Source organism: Ursus arctos, unplaced genomic scaffold (assembly GCF_023065955.2).
Source record: "Ursus arctos isolate Adak ecotype North America unplaced genomic scaffold, UrsArc2.0 scaffold_3, whole genome shotgun sequence".
Taxonomy (NCBI): domain Eukaryota; kingdom Metazoa; phylum Chordata; class Mammalia; order Carnivora; family Ursidae; genus Ursus; species Ursus arctos.
The window spans coordinates 54,332,174-54,347,804 of record NW_026622985.1 but is presented as its reverse complement, the minus strand read 5'-3'; the positions used below and the strand labels follow the sequence as shown (position 1 = coordinate 54,347,804).

General features: G+C 53.2%; 1 protein-coding gene across 1 annotated transcript in view; it reads right to left on the bottom strand.

The window, feature by feature from the left end:
* The window catches only part of NFE2L3 (NFE2 like bZIP transcription factor 3), a 32,088-nt gene extending 17,114 nt beyond the window's left edge, over positions 1-14,974 (bottom strand). The window contains exon 1 of the mRNA XM_026508008.4: positions 14,153-14,974. Within this exon, the coding sequence (XP_026363793.3) occupies positions 14,153-14,725 (573 nt within the window). The 5' untranslated portion in view covers positions 14,726-14,974. The remainder of the gene's footprint in view (positions 1-14,152) is intronic.
* Positions 14,975-15,631: the final 657 nt, after the last annotated feature.

Sequence of the window (15,631 nt, the reverse complement as noted above, 5' to 3'; positions counted from 1 at the left end):
AAAAGAAGTTAGTTAGTTGTTGGTGGCTTTCAACCAACCAATTGAGGGTAGACGCCAGCGACGCCGTGCAGAAGAGTCACTGGGAGCTGACAATCGGCAACAGCAGACTGACCACTGTGCAGGAGTGCTGGCTATGAACTGAGTGGAGAAACGGGTCGGAGCAGTGTTTGGCGTGAAGATGAGAGAAACCAGAGTGCGTCAGTAAGGGAACGATGTAGGAGAGAGGGGAACAGTAGGCAGAGAGGATGGACCCCGAAGCACGGGTGGCAGGGGTGATTCAGAATCAAGTTAAATGAAAGCCTTTATTTCAAGATGAGTAAGAAGTGGATACAAGATTGTATTTGAGGATTTATTAGTGGGAAGACCTCCCCTTATTTTTGAAGGGTATTTTTTAAAAAGTAGAAATGGATATTGAATATTAAAAGGATTTAAAAATATGTCCACAAATTCTCTTCAGGAGGCAGAGCTTACTCCCCCTCCCCTTGACTGGGGGCTAAACCTAGTGAACGGTTTCCAACAAGCAAGGGGGAAGTGACGGTTATAGCACTGGCTTCCTCTTTGCTCACTATGACTTGTTCTAGCAAAAGCCATCGCGTGTGTTGGAAGATCAAGCTCTCCACGGAGAGGCCTACTTGACAGAGACCCGTGACTCATCCAGCTTGGAAGTGGATCCTGCAGCTTCGCCGTGCCTTCGGATAAACGCAACCGACACCCTGATCCGACCTCAGGAGACCCGGAACCAGCCCCTCCCAGCCAAGCTGCCACAGAATCCCAACCCACAGATACTGTGGGATAATCAATCTTTGTTGTATTAAGCCACTGAATTTGGGACAATTTGTTATTCAACAATGGATAATTAATACAAACATTAAAAATGCTTTTTGCATCCACATTGTTTGCATGCCTTGCTAACATTTTATTTAGTATTCTGCATGAATATGCATAAGAGTGATTCTTTGATGTACTTTTTTAGGTCTTGGTATCATTGCTGCACTGGTTTTGAAAAAAAAGAAATGGGAAACTTGATGTAACAGAACTCCCTACTGGAAAGTCTGAAAGATTTCTTCTTGAATTCTGCCCGCACCAGTTTATGTCTTTTAACTTCTTAAAGAAATTATGCTGACGACGTGTTCAACTTCTTTCATGGGGAGGCGCCTGGGTGGCTCAGATGGTGAAGTGTCTGCCTTGCGTTCAGGTCATGATCCCGGGATCCTGGGACTGAGTCCCAATGTCAGGCTCCCTGCTCAGGAGGGAGTCTGCTTCTCCCTCTCCCTCTGCCTGCCCCTCCCCTGCTCATGCTCTCAAATAAACATCTTAAAAAAAAGAACACCAACAAACTTCTTTCAGGGGTATGCCAAACAGCCCTCCAAAAAGGCCCAACGGGATTTGAATATACCCACTGCCTCATACCCCTACCCACTCTGGATTTGTTTCTTAGTATTTCGCTAAGAGGTTAAAAATGCAGCTCATTAGGCGGCAATAGTCTTGGAGCTCTCAACGTACCCATAAAGCCAGCAGTGACATGAAGACAGCAGAGGCAGCTTCAAGCTGGGGACACAGAGTCGCATGTAAGAGGGTTTCTGAACACCCTGCCAGGCGGAGGCATGAGGAGCTGGCCGGCGGAGCCGAGCGAGCAGAGGAGCGGCTGGCGCAGGGCTTTGGGCTGAGCAGCTGGCAGGTGCTGGTCCTTCCTCTCCAGCCACAGGCAGGGAGGCGGGACAGGCAGGCGGTGAGACCTAGGGCTCTCCACCGCAGAGCTGGGCGCCCAGCTAGTCTCCCGAGCGGGCCCTTGCCACTTCTGACTCTCCCCAGTCTGTGACTTTATGCCCCAAACGTGTAAGAGGGTCCTACTATTAACCGTAAGCTGGACAATGGGCACAAACTGAGACTGTCGCAAATGGTCACCCGGTCTATGGGGCCGCAGGGGACAGAGGAGACTGCTAGCCATCAAGAATCTTGATGGCAGATGGAACTCCACAGCCCGGGGGAAGAGAGACGGTCTCGCAGGCACAGCCTTAGGTATTCAGTATCTTCTTGGCTGGTTCTTCGCTCGTTCGGTCAGCTATCATTCACTGCTGTGCTACAAGGCTAACAGAAACCTGGTATGAGAAGCGACGAGTGAGAAGAATTTTCCCTGGGTTAGTGCGCCACCCATGGAGCTGTGTAACCCAGATGGCCCTCCAGGAAGGACCGGGGGGGGGGGGGGGCAGAGAGCCTCCAGCTGTGCCTTTAAGAAGGCCTCAGCTGCTGACGGCCACCTGCCCTAAGGTCACACCCTTCCCTGGGCACCCACACCCCACAACTGAGCAGGGAGGGCATAAAGGCCTGGCCATCATGGCCCAACGTGGGACAACTGTGATAAGCCACATCAGCCCCAAAGCTCCTGGTTTCCTTAGGCTGCATCAAGCTTGACTTCTGCTTCTGCCTGATCCTGCTTTCTTGTCCTCGCTTCCCCGGTTGTGGTGCCCGCGGTCGCTCCCTTACAATCACCCCGCACACCTAACTTAATCTCAGCATCCCCCTCCGAGGGAACCCAACGTGTGACATCACAGTTAATTTTATCTTGGCAGGAAGAAAGGGGAGACCAGCTCTCAAGGCAGGGAGGAGTACAGGATTCAGATTGTAACATTTCTATTTAGAAAGTAAAACAAGGCGTACTGCATTTGTAGTACAATTTGCATAGCCTGCAAGGCGCCTCAAAAGCCCTGTGCGGGGTGCCTGGGCGGCTCAGTCGGTTAAGAGTCTGACTCTTGATTTCGGCTCAGGTCGTGATCTCAGGGCCCCAAGATCTCCATGCTCAGCATGGAGTCAGCTTGACATTCTTTGTCTCCCTCTCCCTCTGCCTTTTCGCCTCCCCCCACCCCCATGTGCACACTCTCTCAAAATAAATAAAATCTTAAAAAAAAAAAAAAGCCTTATGGAGGGCTCAGATCCAAACAGGGCTGAGTAAAAAGGCCCCTCCTACTCCTATTGGCTGTATGACCTTGGGCCACTTTGACCCTCTGTTTCCTTGTCTGTTGAAGTGAAAGGATATTTTCTAACTCATATTTTAAGGAATTAGTTGAGAAAAAACACTTTATACATTTAAGATGTTATACTGATTACTACTCCTTTCTACTTTTTGATTCTGAAGAGTGGCAATTAATGACTAACTCCACTCAATCAGAACGTCAAGAGAAAGCGACAGAGGCCCTGGTACCAATAATTATCTTTGCTCTCTTCTCTTCCCGTCTTTCTCAACTCAGTGACATGGCGCTGAGATACCGAGTATATGTGTTTTATAAGCACTATTGTATATACTGGAGATTTATGGTCCATGCTCTGAATTTAAAGAATGGGTCAGTCAAACCCATCATTAAGTTACTTTTTATTTGTGTGTAGGTGATTTTTACTTTTGTGGGGTTAGGACTCAAAAAAAAAAAAAAAAAAGGAAAGAAAGTTTCCATGCTTGCCACAGGAAGCCCTCATAAACTTGTGCCTTGTGGAGCTCAATAATCACAGCTAAGAATCCAGTGACTTGGACTGAACAGGCACCTGCTAGAAAGGTCCTCCCCACCACAGCCCTCTCTGCTGAGAGGTGACTCATCTCTTCCTCTGCACGGGTCCAGAACCATGCCATTTTGGGCCCCTCAGCTAAAACTCGGTTCTCCTGTCTCTCAAATACCATGGCTTCTGGATCTTTCTCTTATGACACTCATCCTGTTCTATCTAAAATTACAATTATTCAGATCTCTTCTTTGCTGATGGGCTGGACACTTAGGAAAGCGGTCCTCCAGCTGAGATTCGCCTCCACCAAAACTGAGGAGCAGAGCCTTGCACGCGAGTTGTCTGAGTCAGCGGAGGTGGTGGGAAGGGGGCGAGAGGAGCAAGGCGGGGCTTTTCTCTTTCCGCTAAGTTTTCTCTGAAGTTCCTGATAACTGGCAACACGATCTCCAAGCCGGTACTTTTTATAATGTATTGGGACCTGAATACTGCGATGCAGAGCTTGACCCTGAAAAAGGTCTTTGTGAACAGTCCCAGCTGGCTTGACCGGGCCTTTCATTTATGCTTCTGGGGGAGGGACGACTGAGACCTGCTTTGACCTTTAGGGCTGGATGAACCTTCAAAGACAAAGAACAATGTGGTGCCTACGAGAAGCATGACATCAGAGGGAGAGGGGTAAAGGCCAAGGAATTGTGAGGCCGGTCTCTAAGCTGGAGGCAAGCTGGAGTCATCAGGTCTAGAGAGAAACAAGGAGCCAGATAAAGAGAGGCTGTGTCCTATTTGGCCCGGGTGGTTTGTAACAGCATTGGTAATAATTATAGCTCCCATTTATTGAGCACTCGCTGTGGGCCAGGCACCTCCTGCATGAGCTCACTGAACTTGCTCAGCGTCCCTGTGAGACAGGTACTGTTGTTCCCTCCCGCCGCAGAGGAGGAAGCGGAGGCACAGAGAGGTTAAGCAACTTGCCCTAAGTCACGTAGCTTTGAAGTGACAGAACCAGGATTCGGCCGCAGGCATCTGCCCTTCGTAGCTGGCTCTCAGCCACTCTACTAGCTCTGGTTTGTCGCTCGGGATCTCGGTGTGCCCACAGAAGCTGTCCCCTGCGGGCTCTGGGGCTCCAAGCAGGCCGGCTTCCTGCTGGGCTCACCAGTGGGCGGCAGAAGCGGGAGACTGGAGGGGGAACAAAGGAGAGGGGGGGGCATTTCTCCCCCTTCATCTTCGATGGCCGCGCCCTCCTCACCCCGCTCTGGTAACACTTTCAAACCTCCCCCGCCCCCTGCTTGGTCTCTGGGTGCTCTAACACCCCATCTGCTCCTGTAAGAAGTCATTCGCAGAGTCCCTTCACGGGAGCCATTGAGGGGGAATTCTGCTTCCTGCCAGGACCCCGCCGGCCGCCCGCCCGAAGAGAAGCCCGGTGCTGGGGAGGGCGGACCCCCAGCCGTGCGAGCGGCACCTGCCCAGGCACATGCGGCCGGCGGCGGGGCGAGGTGTGGCTCTCCTCTGCCGACAGCCCAGTGCTGCAAAGACTGTGCGCGGAGTGTCCGGGGAAACCTGAATACTGCCTGCAAATGTGCACACATTGAAGAACGAGGGCGGATGCTGCTTTAGGGGTGTTAACGGTTATCCTCGGTTATGTTTAGAAGAGTCCTTCTATTTTAGGGGTATATACGGAAATCTTTACAGAAGTTTTTCCGAGTCAATGAAGGTAGTGGGGAGAGTAAGACCGGGACACAGCTGCGCTCTGCTCTTCTCTTTGCCAAGTCCCTGCAAAGAGCTGGTGCAAGAACCCTAAGAAATGATGTCCAGGATTGGTTTCAAAGTAAGTAGGGTGGGGGCTGTTACGGACAAAAGAAGACTGGCCGGGAACTGTGCCTGTTAAAGCTGGACGGCAGAGCCTGGAGGTCCTATTTCCCAGGACCCCATTCTCTCCACTGGTAATACATGCTTGGGAATTTTCCATAACATGCACTCTAGGCTGAACTCATGTCTGAAGCCCCCGGAGGCGGCAGGGAGGCAGCCCGACAATTGGCAGGGATGCTCCGCAGGGCAAGTCCTTCCACGCGACTGCCCACTCGAAGTCCAGTATAAAAATACGCAGTGTTTCTAACCAGGAGCCTCCACACCCAGGCCACCAACGCCAACTCACTGGCTCGGATTTTAAAAGGTGCTGTTTCTCATGCCAAGTGGCCCACAGAGAGGGGATGTAGGCAGTAGAAATTCATTTACGATTCATTTATTTTACAGTGGCTTACCCGGGCAGGCAAGGCAGGCCAGGTGGGCCTCAACACGTATGATGTTTTTGTATTTTCTTTACTATCGAACATTTCGAACACATAAAATAAGCAGAAAACAGACTACAGTAAACCCTCCGTGTACCCATCACCCAGTTTCAGCAGCTATCAGCATGCTGCCATGCTTCTATCATCAGCGTCCCCCCTACCCCCCGCAGAACTAGTCCATCATGGTTTTTAGGCAGGATTTACACAGGCAGGGATGCATAAACCTTAGCTGTACAATTCTGATCAATGGAAGCGCCTGTTTAGCTCACATCTCTACTTGACACAGAACATTTTTACCTGCCCAGAAAGTTATCTCCTGTTCCGATGATATTTCTACCTTGGCTTTGCCTGTTTTAGAACTTAAGCAAGAGGGGCGCCTGGGTGGCTCAGGTGTTAAGCGTCTGCCTTCGGCTCAGGTCATGATCCCAGCGTTCTAGGATCGAGCCCCGCATCAGGCTCCCCGCTCAGCGAGAAGCCTGCTTCTCCCTCTCCCACTCCCCCTGCTTCTCTAAAATCTTAAAAAAAAAAAAAAAAAAAAACTTAAGCAAGAACTTTAAACTGCATTTCTGGGCAAGCTACCGTTGACCCTTGAACAACACAGGTTTGAACTGTGCCATGTCCACTTATACGTGGATTTTTTACAGTCCTGTACTGTAAACGTATTTCCTCTAGCTTCCTTTACTGTAAGGACCCAGAATGCAATGCACATAGCATACATGTGCCATCAACTCTTCCTGTTATCGGCAGGCTGTTAGTAGTTAAGTTTTGGGGGAGTCAGAAGTTCGACGTGGATTTTCATCTGTGTGTGGAGTCAGCACCCCTAACCTGATTGTTCAAGGGTCATTTGTACTTCTGTATTCATTATTAGTTTTTCGGCAAGCTAGTTCCCCATCCTCCAGCAGGGAACTGGAGAGATGCGACTTCAGCTTGAAAACACCTGGTGTAAACCAGGCCACTAGCCCTGGCCCTGCTGCCCAGGCCTTTGGCTGTTCTGGGCTTTAAATTCATGGAAGGACAGGCTTAAGGCCAGGCACCCCTTCCATTCGGGGGTTGCGGGACACTGGGAGGCCAGGGGAGAGGAACACTATGGCTGAGGTCAAGCTTGGGCTGGTGCAAGGATCACCGGGAGGTCTGGTAAGCTGCAGATTCCCAGGCCCCACCCAAGAGGCTCTAGTTCAGCCAGTCAGGGGTGGGCCCCCAAATCTGCATTTAACAAGCAACTTAGTAACTGATGCACTCACTGGATCACCTTTGGAGAAACTCGGCTCTTTTACTTAAGATTTTATTTATTTGAGAGGGAGAAAGAGCAAGGGAGAGAACACAGGCAGGGGGAGGGGCAGAGGGTGAAGCAGGCTCCCCGATGTGGGGCTCGATCCCGGGACCCTGGGATCATGACCTGAGCAGAAGGCAGACGCTTAACCGACTGAGCCACCAGGCGGCCCGAGAAACTCTGCTCTTAAGAAAGGGCAAGAAAGGGGCCCTTGACTGGCTTGCTCCTTAGAGCGTGCAACTCTTAATCTCAGGGTTGTGAGTTCAAGCCCCACACTAGGCATACAGCCTACCTTTAAAAAAAAAAAAGTTCCTCCTTTAGATGAGCCTTCAGGTTCAGGGTCTGCCTCCACAATTCCAAGGCCTCCCTTACGTAACAGTTCTTCAAATATTTGAGTTGCCCCTGGTGTTCTTCCCTCGGTGTCATCTTCTCAGCACGGAACATCCCCAATCCACTCAAGCGTTTCCAGCATGACCTCCCCCTCATGGACAGAAGGGTTCCTCTTTTCACACCAAAGCAGGTCCCAGCATGACCTAGCCGTCTGATACTGTCCTCCAGAGGACGCCAGTTCCCTGGAGACGCGACCCCCAGCTCCGGGGCAATCAGAGCAGATTCGGTTACACATCTAGGAACACGCTGGGGCCGGTACTAGCGCTCTGACCGAGGCCTTACGTAACCCCCCCAAGAACTCTCCCAGAAACACGTTAATCTCCTCCTCCTCCAATTCGGACACCAAGGCTCGCGGAGGTGGCCCAGACGAGCCGGCGCTGGCCTCCCTCAGGCGGGCTCCGAGTGTCCGAGCGGCTAGGCTACGGCGCTCGGTCACGTGGCTCGACGCTAACCGAGGTGTCGTGCGAGGACACTGCTCGGTACGTGCGGTGAACAGCTACAGTCAAGCACGTGACTTCCCGTGAGAGACGATCTGGCTGATCTGAGTGAGCCCCATCCAACCAGCGGAAGGACCTTAAGAGCAAAACGCAAGTTTCACTGAGGAAGAAATCCCACGTCAAGCCTGCGGCATCGGCGCCCTGCCCGCCCCGCGTCCCCAGCTCCCCCTCCGCGATCGCACCGGCCAGGCGGAGCCGATCTCTGACACAGGGACGCGCACGTGTGCATACAGTCACGTACACTGATGATACTGGTTCTGTTCTCCGAAGAGCCCTGACGCTGATGCGAACCCAGTTCTCGCCAACCCCCAAAGGCCGTGCCTTGCTTCTCTGCCACTGTCCGTCCTCTGCCCACGGCTACCGCCGCTCAGCGAGAACGAAGCCAGGGCTGTGCCTGAGCGCGGCCAGCTTCCGCGGCCTGGCGCCTATCGGATTATTCGCACAGATCCGTAACTAGATTTTTGAGAGTAACTTTTTCGTACCGAAAGGCTGCCATAAATGGGGAAGTGTGTCCTCACAAGTTTGAAGTTCCGTAGTGGGTGGGAGGTATGGGTCACTCAGTGCTTGAGAAGGGTGACTTGTTGTATTCTGGGTAAGGTCACTAACTTGCTATATAACTTGAGGCAATCCTGAGTTTCACCACCTGATTAATGGCAATGCCAACGTGCAAGTCAGCTTCCCATGGCCCCCATCCACTCGAACTGGCATTAAATGGTAGACGGCCTACCAGGATTTCAGATCTGACCCACTTTCTAGTGGGGGCTCTAGCCTTGAACGACCCGAGACACATGCAAGCTCACGGTCTCCTGGCAGCTCTGCACGGCCCATGCGGGGGGTAGATGGGCAGTGCTCCGCAGAGGCTGGCTGGGCGGCCGTCTGCTCTTAACCCTGCCTCTGCTGCTACCCCCAGGGTAAAACGAAGACCCAGTTTCCACGCTCCAGACCCTGTGGTTCCAGGCAGAGCAAGCGAGGCCCACAGACGAAACAGTACACAGCGCGAAAGGGCTCGGAGGAAAGAACAGGAAATGCTGGTAGATGAGGTGATGATGGCTGAGTTGAGCGGGAGAATTTAACAATAAAAGACTTGGAAGGAATGAAAGGACGCATTCTGGGCAAAGGTAAGAGAGAGGCAGGCGCAGGAAAGCACGGGGCTGTGGGGAAAAGGAAGGGAGAAAGTTTGGTGGGAAGTAGGCCATGGCTGGCGGGAGACGAGCTCGGCGAGGGCAGCTGGGGAGTTAGGTCACACTAGCCAAATGCGGAGCCTCGAGTGACGAAATCTCGAACTGGCAGGTAGGTAACGAGCTGGTGGAGGCTCCCCAGATGGAAGTGAAGAGACGCACTTGGGCTTGGAAACCCGCACCCGGTGAGAGAATGAACAGGAATAAGCCGGGGAAGGGGCGTTACAGCCCCAGCTGAATGAACAGCAGTCGCTGACACTGCTGAGGGCTTACTATGTACCAACGCGAGCTTGGATGATCTCATTTCATCCTCACAACGACTCCCTAAGATACTCTTACCATCCCACTTCACAGCTAAGGGAACCAAGGCACAGAGAGGTTAAGAAGTGTGCCCCAGATCATACAACCCGTCCGCACTGGAGCCCAGATCCGCAGCAGCCCCAGCTGGTCTGACCCCGGTGCCAAGCACACTTGACCACCAGCCCAGCCTGCCCTGGAGTCGGGGCCTGGGCCTGCACTCGGATTTCTGAGCCGAGAAGCAGGGAAAGTGGAGAGCAGCCAAATGATACAAGGGACACTGCAGAGGGGATATTTCTGTAAACCACAAACGGAGGTGAAGGACTGATTGGAAAAAGTTTGAAGTAAGGCTCCTTGGGGTGAGCTGCACATGAAGTCAGCAAAAAAAAAAAAAAAAAAAGCAAACCCAGGTTTGCTCATGAGCAAACACCAAATCCTGCAGCAAATGATCCCACACTTGGGCCAGCTGCTTCCAGAAATTGTTGCAGCCTACTTGCCAAGTAAGCTAAACACCCCAAGAGTTGCCAGGAAAAGGGGCACAATAACTGTAATGGATTGACTTGTGTCCCTCGAAGTCCACATGTGGAAGCCATAACCCTCAGTACCTAAGAATGTGATTTTATTTGGAAATTGGGTCACTGCAGATGTAATTAAGATGAGTAGGGTGGGCCCTAATCCAGCCTGACTGGTGTCCTTATAAAAGGGGAAATTTGGATACAGATGAGCACACAGGGAGAATGCCTTGTGAAGATGAAAGTTGGGGCTGGGGAGGCACAGTTAGGGTCTTGACCTTGGGGCTGTGAGTTCAAGCCCCACATTGTGTGTGGAGATTACTTAAAACTAAAATGAGGGAGTGAAAGAGGGACCAAGGGTCGCCAGAGATTGCCAGCATACGACCAGAAGTTAGGAGAGAGGCCTGGAACAGTCTCCCTCCCAGCCTCAGAAGAAACCAAGCCTTGATTTCCAACTTTTCACCTCCAGAACTGGAGACAGTAAAGTTCTGCTGTTTAAGCCACCCAGCGGGCAGGACTTCATTACTGCAGCCCTAGGACCCTAATCCAGTGAGTGACCTATGCTGTCCTTCCCCATTAGACCACAGGTGAATTTTTACTGAGTCCTTAGGTAAGCAAAGAGCCTCCTCTGAAACTTCGTTATACCGAGTCGCAGGAAGGTCTAAGACGATCTCTATCACAGTTGTGAGTTAAAAGCAAGTGTTTGAAATTTCCTCCATCTCCAATTGCCCAGGCACCAAGGGATTAACTTTGCTTTTGAAATGAAGAGCACATTTTAACAATCAAGGAGCTTCTTCCTCTTCCTTTACTCTTAGAAGTACTGATTGTATCAGATTCTTCCTGTGACCTGAAGAAACCCGGTCCACCCCATGAGGTCCTGCTGGACCCCTCCCCCGGCACAGGGTCCTGGGTCTGGGGCTTGAGACCGGCATCAAGATGACTACAAGCCTCTCAGCTTCCAGGTGGGGACCGCTCTCCAAACTGCCAGCGCTGGCTACAGGAAGTCGCCCATCTTCAAATATGCTCACGCGTTCAAATCTGCAAAAACTGTTCAAGCCCTTGTTTAACCCACGCATGCCTCTGAAAACACGTGCAGCATCGGCTGTGAGTGAATGGCTGTGGTTTTGAGGGGAAGCAGGTCTGCCCTGGGGAATTCCGGATTCTGTTTTCAGATAATGCTTGGCCCCACCAAGCAGTGAAAGCAAAGCAGTACCTCTTCTGATACCTGGAAAATCCCCCACTCCAACACATTTTTGCACATGTACAAAAATTATGGGAAGTTATCCCATACAACCAGAACAATCTCCTACAACTCAAATATAAGCCACCGGAATTATCTATTTAAAAACAAACACAACTAATGTTCCTGCAGGACAAAGCAGTCCCTCTTTTAGAAGTTAACGGTAGCTAACTTTTATTAAGTGCTTAAGATGTGACCGGCACCTTTCTAAGCCTCTGATGTGGAATGAATGAATTCTCACAACTCTATGTGGCGGGCACCTGGATGATTCCTATTGTGCAGGTGAGGAAACTGAAGTGGAGACAGGTGAAGAAACTGGCCCAAGGTCGCAGAGCTGTAAGTGGTAATGCTGGGATTCAAAACCAGGCCATCAGGCTGCAACACACCACACCCCCTTGGCAAGCAAACTACGGGGGCAGACTCATAAACAAGACAAAGGCAAATAGAGTGAGTGGGGGCAGGTTAAGGAGGGTGGCCGGAGAATGGAGGTGAAAGACCGGCGATTACATTCCAGGCACTGGGCTGGCACTTCACACAGGCTTTTCCCATTTAACTCGCACAAACCGTAAAATAAGCATCACTCTCCCACCTGCCGTTCGTTAAGTGATAGCCCTAAACCCAGGTCTGCTGACTGCAAACCCTGGTGCTGTTTTCCCCCAGAGTCAAGGTTTCAGATTGTAAGCTCGGTATTACGGATGGCACAACCTGCTTTTAAAAGTCCATGCAGCCCTGGAGAGCAGTGGTGCTGAGGTGGGGAGTGGGGGGGGGGGCTCACCCCATGCCAGCTGCACGCTGGTTCGGAGAACCTGGGTACAGCACAGGTGCTTAATTCATGTGCTAGCACGGGAGTCAGGAAGCTCAGGTTCTGTCCGGTTGCACTCCTAGCACCAATTAACTGTGTGGCTTTAGGCAAGTCCCTTAACCTCGCTGGGCCTCTATTTTCCTTTAGTACAAATTGGATAGAAGGAAGCCACGCCTGCCTACCTCTCAAGCTGATGTAAAAAAAAAAAAAAAAAGAAAGAAAGAAAAGAAAAAGTATTACCAAATACATACAAACTTACAACCAGATAGAAGCTCCTTATGTTTTGTTTGTTTGTTTTTAAAAGGCATTCCCAATAAAGGTGAATTGGCTGTGAAAACTGTAAGGTGTTCCACAGCGGATCGTGCCCAGAATGAGTCTACCCAGGGCAGCCCAGCAGCTATGGAGGTCCAGCAGGCCCACACATGCGAGCTGGGCAAGGCAACTCCAGGAGACTGGCTCCGTATGAACTTCATCCTCCCCCCTAGGAAAGCCGGGCTCAACCCTCCACGGAGGTGTGGCTGGTCTTGGCCCCCGGAGCTTCCCCCAAAGCAGGTTTGCCAGTCCAAATAGGTAATGCTGAGCAGGGGAAGGAAGTTCTCCCAGAGCGAACAGCTTCACCTCCCTCCAGGCCCTGGTACGCTGCGCAAGGTGGGTGGCATTCAGCGGGGGAGGGGAGGGTGCCATCTGCTACAGCACGGGGCACTGGGTTTCACACTCACACACACGCAGCCCGGTTACAGAGTCAGGAAAGGTTGTAGTGCGGCACGCACCACTCCCTGGGAGGCAGGGGATTCATGACGGTCGAGACTGGATGAGCGAGGGGGAAGAAACTGCCACTTTCCGCTGGGGCCCGAAGCCCACCCAGACTCTCAGTAAGCCCCGCGGCATGAGTTCCGGCCTCAGGAAGAGGAAGGGATCAGATCTGCATAACAGTGAATCACAAGCACTACGGCACAATGACCCCTCCGGGAGAGGGTGGAGAAGCTCGTCTGGCAACTGCCTACACAAACAGGGCAATTCGGGAGAGCAGCAAACAAACCTGTCCAACCCCAGTTCCCATTTTGCATAAGATCGTGCTCTGCAAAAACAACATCCCAAGGAACACCTGTTGATCGATACCGACTGCTAACGCTAAGGTTTGGGCCAACAGGTAATTAAAAAGGTCCCTTTGAAGGAACACTGGGTAAGGCAGTTATGTGAAAACTGGTAATAAGTGTCTTCAGACTCCGAGAGTCGGTGGGAGCACCACACAGATACTCCATCAGTCGATCCTGGTGAACGTCGTTTCAAAAGGATGTTAAACCGAAGGATTTGAAACCATAAACCAAAGGGCACTTGTTAAGTCATTAGATGACCGTCAGGGTACCTGCTTTCTTTATGCTTATAAGAAGTTACACATGGGGCGCCTGGATGGCTCAGTCGGTGAAATGACTGACTTGGGCTCAGGTCATTGTCTCCTGGTCCTGGGATTCGGTGGGGTTGGGCTCCGAGCTCAGCGGGGACTCTACTTGTCTTTCTCCCCCTCCCTCTGCTTCTGCTCCCCGCTCGTGCTAATAAAATCTAAAAAAAAAAAAAAAAAAAAAAGTTACACATGTTCCAAAAGGGAGGAGGGTCGTTAGGCGCCGGGGATGGTTAGGTCACTGCGGGGCCGTCTGCCAACTTGCCTGGAACTGAACACTGACCACGGCTCCTTAATCCACGGTAAGCAGCAAAAACGAACTGCAACCGGGTTAAAATCTGGGCAGGGGCCATCACGTTAGACCGGGAACATGGGTTCTTAAGAGAAACGCGTCTTCCCGGTGGCTAAGGCCTCTTTTGGATCCTCTGGTTCCAGAAAAAAGACATTTACGTGTACACGAGGTACTGAACGAAGACCATAGGCAAGAAAATTACCAGCATCGCTTCTCCCCTCCGCAGCCCCGAACTACTCTTGACGGCCATCAAACACAGGAAAGGGATCCTCTACAACCAAACGGATGATCTCACTTACTTCTTTATCAAACACCTAAAAGCCATAGCGACCGCACTAACAGCTTTCGTTTGCATTCACAAAAGGAGGCGGCGAGCGTGGTCCCGAAACTGCAGCCACCCAGGGGCTGAGGGTGGAGGCAGAGCGGGTGTGCTCCCTCCCTGGGTCCGGCACAAGCCCGCAGGGCTCCTGGCCAGCTTCCCCAGCACAGCGCTCGCGTCCCCGCTCTCCTTACCTGGTTCGCGCGGCCGCCGGCGTCCAGCACCTGAGCCGTCGGTTCTGCCGGTGCCTTCTCCTCTTCCCCGGCGGCCAAGGGGCTACTTGCAGCTGCGCGGGGGTCCCCGCCATCCCCCGGCGCAGCCGGGCTGCTGTCGTCCACGCTGGCGCCCACTCCTCCAGCGGAGGAGGCGGCGGCGCCGAGCAGCCCGTGGGCCCCGTCGGCGTCCCCGGCTGTCACGCTGTGCACTAGCCACGCATCCACTCGGGTGCGGGGGATGAAGGGGACTCCCAGCGCGCGCACCTCCCGAAGCAGCCGGCCCTCGGGCTCCGCCGCGGGGTCCGGCTCGCGGCCTTTGGGGTGCAGCTGGTCCGCGCGCCCCCACCCTCCCGAGGCCAGGAAGGGGCTGAGCGCGTAGGCGGAGCTCGTGGGGCCGCCGGCGAGCAGCAGCTCATCCCAGAGCAGGGTGGGTGGCGGGAGCGGCAGGTAGAGGTCCAGGTCCAGGTCCAGGCGGAGCCCCGCCAAGCTCAGCAGGATGGTGAGGTGCAGGAGGCCGCCGCCGTCCGACCACCAAGGCTTCAGGTACTTCATCTCGCGCCGCGCGCCCGGGACGCCCCTGCCGGCGCCCGCGGGTCCCTGCCCTCCTGCTGCCGCTTTGGCACGTGCGGGCCCCGCGCGCCGCGGGCACCTGCCCGGAAGAGACGGAGAAGCGAAACAATGGACCCGGGCGCGCAGCGGCCGTCGCGGGCTCTCGGCGCTGGGCACAAAGACGCTGCCTCGGCAGCCGGCACGGCGCCTGGGGGTCAGGAGAGGCGGAAGAGGAGCCACCTGCAAAGAGAGTCAACTCTCCCGGCAGCCCGGCAGCCCTGCGCCGCGACGAGGCCCCGCCCCCAGCTAGGCCCCGCCCCGAGCCGCGGGCGCAGCCGCCGGGGGCACGCCCACGGCCGCCCAGGGCTCGCGACCGTGGGAGGGGCATGCAAGGGGCGGGGCTCCCCAGCTCAAAAGCCCTTTATTGGGGGAAACGCAAAGCTTTCTGGGAGTAGAGTTTGTTCTGTGCCCGAGGTGACCGTGTTTCAGTGCTGGTGGGCTGGGCGACTGCCACCGAAAGCGCGGGGTGGGAATAGGGGGTCAGGAGTAAAGGTGGGTGGGAAGTGACAGGATGTGTAGACTAAGGGGAAAGTAGAGGCACTGGGCAGCATGCAAAGGGCCATCACCCACGTGAGAACACTGGCTGGCACGGTGAGTCCAGGAGTCCAACCCTTGGTTTCATATCCCAACCCCATGATCAGCCAGGAAGTTACTTAACTTCTCTGTACCTCAGTTCTCTAATCTGTAAAATGGGGATAATGGTACCTGTCCAATAGGGACGTGGTTAAGTCGGATGAAATATTCTATGTAAAGCCCAGAGTTTGACGTATAGATTCCACAGCTGCCGTTGAGATCAAACAGCACTCCACCTAAACCTTTGTTCCTCCCCCCACACACCCCCCACCTCAC